The sequence below is a fragment of the Physeter macrocephalus genome, unplaced genomic scaffold (genome assembly GCF_002837175.3).
Source record: "Physeter macrocephalus isolate SW-GA unplaced genomic scaffold, ASM283717v5 random_577, whole genome shotgun sequence".
NCBI lineage: Eukaryota > Metazoa > Chordata > Mammalia > Artiodactyla > Physeteridae > Physeter > Physeter macrocephalus.
In genome coordinates, this window is record NW_021145949.1 from 20,625 (window position 1) to 26,585 (window position 5,961).

At 50.0% G+C, this 5,961-nt stretch overlaps 1 protein-coding gene across 1 annotated transcript; it reads left to right on the plus strand.

Moving 5' to 3' along the window:
* The first annotated feature begins 2,346 nt into the window (after positions 1-2,346).
* IER5 (immediate early response 5) lies at positions 2,347-4,503 on the plus strand. Its single transcript, XM_007105133.4, has one exon. The coding sequence runs from the start codon at positions 2,590-2,592 to the stop codon at positions 3,544-3,546; it is 957 nt and encodes a 318-aa protein (XP_007105195.1). The 5' UTR covers positions 2,347-2,589; the 3' UTR covers positions 3,547-4,503.
* The last annotated feature ends 1,458 nt before the right edge of the window (positions 4,504-5,961 follow it).

Here is a 5,961-nt window from a genome sequence, read left to right on the forward strand (position 1 = left end):
AGGTGGGTCTGGAAGCCTTCCCCCGAGGCTTGCTCTATCAGTGACCTGTTTGGGTGGGTGAAGGCATCCCATATCATCACTAGAGTTCCTTTTGTCTCTCGGCTTTTTCGTCCTTGCTACCTCCACCTGGTTCAGACCTTTATTACTCTTTGCCTAAACTCCCGCAAGAGCTTTATAATTAAGTGGTAATTAAGTGTACTGACCGTTCTAGAATGCATTCTGAGGTTCTCTTACTCAACAACTTTTAGTAGCTCCCTGTAGGAAGCCCCATCTCCTCATTGAGGCATCCACAACCCACTACCATGTAACCCCAGCTTCTATTTCCAGTCTTTTCCACTTACTATAGGTGCCTGGTATCTCTGCCAAATGAGGTGTTCCCTACAATGGACTCTATTGCTCCTGCTGGTTGGAACTTGTGGAGCCCACCTCAGGGCTTTTCAACGCCCACCTCAAATACAACTACTTTCTCCCATCTATGTTCCTTCCTTCCCCAGCCTCTTTTTCCACCCCAAGTCATGTGAAGAGTGATGTGTTCTAATAGCTGGCATCCATTGCTAGTTTATTATATGTCAGGCTGTTCTAAGAGCTTTGAATGTGTTACCTTGTTTTCTCCTCACAAAAGCTCTAAGAGGTAGACACTATTATTATCATCTCTATTTTAAGATAAAAAAGTCCAAGACAAGTGAAGTAATTTTCCAATACAGAGAAGTGAAGTAATTTTCCAAAGGTCACACAGCAAGTAAAAACTAGAGCTGGGATTCCAACTCAGGAAGCTTGTCTTCAGAGCCTGAGCTCTTAGTCTTTTATAGTGACGCCCAGCTCTCACAGAAAGAGAAAACAGAAGAAAAAATTTCTCATGTTATTACTCAAAACACATGGCTTGCTTTTGTAATTACTTGTGTTGTTATTTTATCTCCTTCTTTACAAGAGCTAAAAATTCCTAGAGGGGAGAAATGCTGGGTCTCATGAACTGGTGTCTGTTATCATCATTAAATTGTGAGAATAGATAATTACTGAGCCATCACATCCTTTGGGGGCCTCCTGATTATGAATTAGCCATAATCAAGCCCACCTTTCACTAATAGTTTTCCTAACTAAATACACTACTTGGCCAAACCCTGATGCAAGATCAGGCCAGTGTTCCACATGGACTCCAAGAAAACTGTGCTTAGTTTTATAACTCAGATTGTGGCTGAGAGTTGTCATTCATCAGAAGATGCTGCATAATAGAGCAGATGTGTATGTGATTTCTCCTTTTTAGAGTTGGATAAATTAAAGCATCCTAAGGTTATTTACCAGAGTCATCAGGCAGGTTTGTGGTGGAGCTTAGGTTGGACTAACTCAAACTGACTCTCCAGGAACCCAGTCTAGGACCCTGGACAACCCTGTGCTGTAAGGATCAGTAAATAGACTAAGTTGTTGATTGACCAGAAAATTCCAGAACACTCTTCCCCTATATTTTTACCTTGACACAAAATAAAATTATGACATCATGATGGGAATACAGGACTTCTCTATTTGTATTTTTAGAACTTGTTAGATTTTTCCAAGGATGGACTGGTCAGTCCTCGTGTTGAAGAAAAATCATTGTGGAGAACGTGTACCACCCTTCATTGTAACTGATGTGACAACTGTATTGGTTCTAGAATCTAGAGAACAAAGTGATAGATGCTAGCTTTAGTGGAGAACCAAAAACTTTGTACGTAGACACGAAGCCTTGATAAGCAGTCAGAAACTTTGGAACTTTTAGAACTCCCTTTTTCTTTCTTCGGTGTTAAAATTGACAGGTGCTAACGAGTGTATGTGACTCTAGAAGGCAAGGGATTTATCCAAAATTAATATCTGCTAAATATCTTGTAGTAACACTACTTGTTATCCAAGGGTATCCTGTGCCACGTTTTGCCATCATCTCCATTTCTGTCGGGTTGCCAGGGAGCTTACGGGCGTGTGACGCCTTGCAAACAGTGGCGGGGTAGGGAGGAGTGTTGATCAGAGAAGGATCAGGACTTTATTGCAGAGCAAAGTCCACCACCATACTCGGATGCAAGTCCGAATGGTTTCGTTCGCTTTGGTTCCGGCAAGTAGCGCACAGGCCAGCAAGCTTAAGTGCAAACAACACCGTGGCCATCCGGCCCCTCGCCGCTCGGAGAACTGGCCCCGACCCGCCGGTCAGCGGTCGCGCGCGTCACCCCCTTTAAGAGCCTGCTCCGCGGGACCAACGTTCGAATGGCCCTGGCGCCCCTCCTCGGTCTCCGATTGGCCGCGCGAGGCGCACGAGGGCGCGCCGATCTGCCCCGGAACGGTTGGCGGCCCTTCGCTATTGGCTGTCGGGAGGCCTTTATAAGGCGCCCGGAGGCCGGACTGCCCTCAGATAGCGACCCGACCCCAACCCGCCTGCCGAGGTCAGGTAGGGAGGACGCAAGAGCCAGGGAGCGCGTCGCCGGAGCCGTTTCTATTCGGAATCTTCAGAGATCCAGGTTCCACCCCCGGGGCGGACTCGTTGACGCCTACCGTTCCCGTCTCAGCTTCGGAACGTGGGTCGGGGCTCACTCCCTCACCTCCGCGCCAGCCCTGGGAAGGCGAGGCAGGATGGAGTTCAAACTGGAGGCTCACCGCATCGTCAGCATCTCTCTGGGCAAGATCTACAATTCGCGGGTCCAGCGCGGCGGCATCAAGCTGCACAAGAACCTCCTGGTCTCGTTGGTGCTCCGCAGCGCCCGCCAGGTCTACCTGAGCGACCCCTGTCCCAGCCTCTACCTGGCCGGTCACCCGGGGGCCCCGGCGCTGCCGCAGCAGCCTGGAGAGTCGGTGGCCGGGCCACCCGCGGGCTGGGGGGAGCCACCTCCGCCGGCCGCCTGTGCCGCCTGGCCGGAGCCCGAGCCCCAGCTGGAGCTCCCTGCCGTCCCTGAAGTGCCACGGGCGGGTGACGCGGAGCCCGCGGCCACGGTGACGGGCGCCGGGGACACTCTTCAGGGCGGAGAGGCGGAGGCGGCGGAAGCTGCCTGGCGCCGCGTGGAGGGACCGCGAGAGACGGCGGTCGGAGGCTCAGACGTCTTTCCCCAGGGGTTTGGGGCAGCGCGCCGCCCCTGCGGCTGCCCCCCGGGGGACGAGGACAAGATGAGCGCATCTCCCCGCGTGGACGGCTGCTGCGCGCCGCGCCCCGCCGGGCCCGAGCCCCCCGTGCCGCCCCTCGTGTGCCCCAGGAAGCGCGGCGCGGAGGGGGTGGGCGGCGGCCCCGCGGACTTCCCAGCGCCCGGCTCGACCCCGCTCAAGAAACCCCGCCGGAACTCAGAAGAGCAGCCGGGCGGGGCGGCGGCGGCGGCCGCGCAGGAGGAGGAGGAGATGGAGACCGGTAACGTGGCTAATCTCATTAGCATTTTCGGTTCCAGCTTCTCGGGACTCTTACGGAAAAGCCCCGGGGGCGGCCGGGAGGAAGCGGAGGGAGAGGAGAGCGGTCCGGAAGCCGCCGAGCCCGGGCAGATCTGCTGCGATAAGCCGGTGCTGAGAGACATCAACCCTTGGAGCACTGCCATCGTGGCCTTCTGAGTTCTCGGGTCCCCGAGCGGGAAGGAGGTTGAGCAGCGGGCGTCCCGACGTGAGGGCTGGGCCTCTCCGGCTGCGAGGACGCCCCAGAGGCCGTCGACGCCGAGCGCGAGGAGGAGACCGGGTGCCGCCGGGCGGCCCCGACTACCCTCGGGCTTGGCGGCCGGCTGTGCGGAGCCTCTCGGGTCTCCTCTTGAGACTGGGGAGTGTGAGGCGTGTCGGAGGAGCACGATCGTGGACTTTTGTGTCTGTGTCTGTCAGTTTGTCTCGTTGAATTACGACTATTTTGTCTCTCCGGAGTGCATCCCCCCTTCCCCTGGGCTTGGGAGGCCGGGGGCAGACAGGGACTTTCCGCCGCCGGCAGCGCCGAGAAGGAAGCGGCAAGAAGGGCCGGGGAGTTCCCCGTTCGCTGTCGTGGGGAGGAAGGGACTTTACACAGGCCCCTCACGTGAAGCTAGAACCGCACCGGGGCCAGGAGCGGCGTTTCCTCACAGGATTTCCTCAGACTAGAGGGATTTCGTCTGGACTGGGGGCTTGTGTTACTTCTCTCCCTCCCCACCTTTCTCTCTCCCTGAAGAAACGTTTATACCCTGTGATCACTCCGGGAAAGGGGAGCGTTCGCGGCCCGTGTCTTCCCCACAGGGAAAAAGCTTGATGAACTTCACGGCAGAGTTCAAGCTTGGAAATACGGAGTTTATAGAGAAAAGATTTATTTTTTAAAAGCTCTAGATCAGACCTACTGCACAGTGCTTTTAAAAGCTGTTTAAGGAAACAAAGTTTACAGACAGAAGCCCTAAGTGGAAAGACCTTATGGGTTTGTAGATAGTGACTCCAGTCTTTGTTGTATAAAGGTTGGGGGAGCTGACAAGGTTTTTGTACAGTATTTTCTCCTTCGTTGTTTTGATTTTTGTATAAAAATGTAACTTTACGTGTCTAACACGTATTAAATATTTTGAAGCAACTTCATCGCCTCTTTGTCTGTAATCACCTGTCTGGGTTGGGAGGGAGGAAAGTGGGAGGAGGGGAACTGTGGTCCGCGTGGAGAATCGAAGGTGTGGTTCTTAATATCAGTTGTTCACAGACTGGGGACATTGTTTGCTGGCTTCACGAAGTATCAAGAGAGACACGTTGAAGCTTTCTCCTCCACATCAAGAGGAGTGCTCTTAGATACTAATATCAGTGGTATGCCAGTTTCTTGAAACCTGCCACTGCAACTGCCTTTTCTAAAGCCTAGGCAATTTGATTTTTTACAGCCCAGTCTTGCAGTGTCTTAATGTTAAATAACTTAAGTGGCAACTTCTGAAGCCCTTCCCATCCACGGAAGTGTTTTTCACTAAAATTTTTAGTTTCCTGTTAGGTAACATGGGTCATCTTTCAACTTTGTTACTGAAAAAAACCTGACATGAAGGGAGCTGATGAGACTGACATGCCCAGCTGATCAGGTCTACCTCTGCATTCCGGTGGATGTCAGGATGGAATTTTCAGAGCTTTAAAAAATAATTTTTTAAAAATTATATCTGTAGAAAGTAAATGCTTCAGTGAAAGGAAGTAGCTTGTGTCAAACTAGATAAGGACAGGCCAAGGAGGGCTAGACAAATTTATTTAGCAAAACCTCCTGATTTGCTTTTGTCACCCAAATGGTGATATCAGTGTTTGGGCCATGGTAAACACTTTGATGATGACAGTCAAGTCATCTATTGATTTTTTTAAAATAGAATTACTGCATTTAAGAGCTTTTGGTCTAAGGCAAAATGTTCAGTATTTGAAAGGTATTCAATAATCTATTTCAGAAGCAAATCAGAGAATGGTGTCTTAAAATACGGTTGATAGCACTTTAAAAGATGGAATTGTTCTAAAACATCTTATGAATAAACTGGGTGTTTATGAGATGGGAGAAATTGAGGAAACATTAGACAAAGCTTTAAGAAAGGGTAATTTCCTTTGGGCAGAAAGAGCATATGAATGGTGCTTTGCCCTCCCTAAAGTCCTGACAGTATGAAATTCTGTCATAGCCGAGTGGGCCCATGTTTTGATATTTTTGCAAATTTATTAGTGATTCATTAAGCCTAAGGAACTTTCTACTTTATGCTTCATCACCATAAATAATATATTCATAGAATTAAACATTCCCTAATCAGGGTCTTGTTAAAATTAGTTTGTTTTTCTTTCAGAGATTAGTTAAGTTCTGTTATAGCCACAAGAGATCTGTTGAGTACTGGCTGCTTAAACTGAAGTTGTCCAGGACCTTAATTCTGCAAACATTTCCTGTTGCTAGAAAGTAATTATTATGCTTGAACAGCTGTTTCAGTGCATTTTTATATTTGAAAAAGTGTAACATTCGGTGTGTTTGAGTTGATGTGTTTTGGTTGAGATGAAAATCCCCATTGATCCTTGTTTTCACATTAACCATGGGACCAT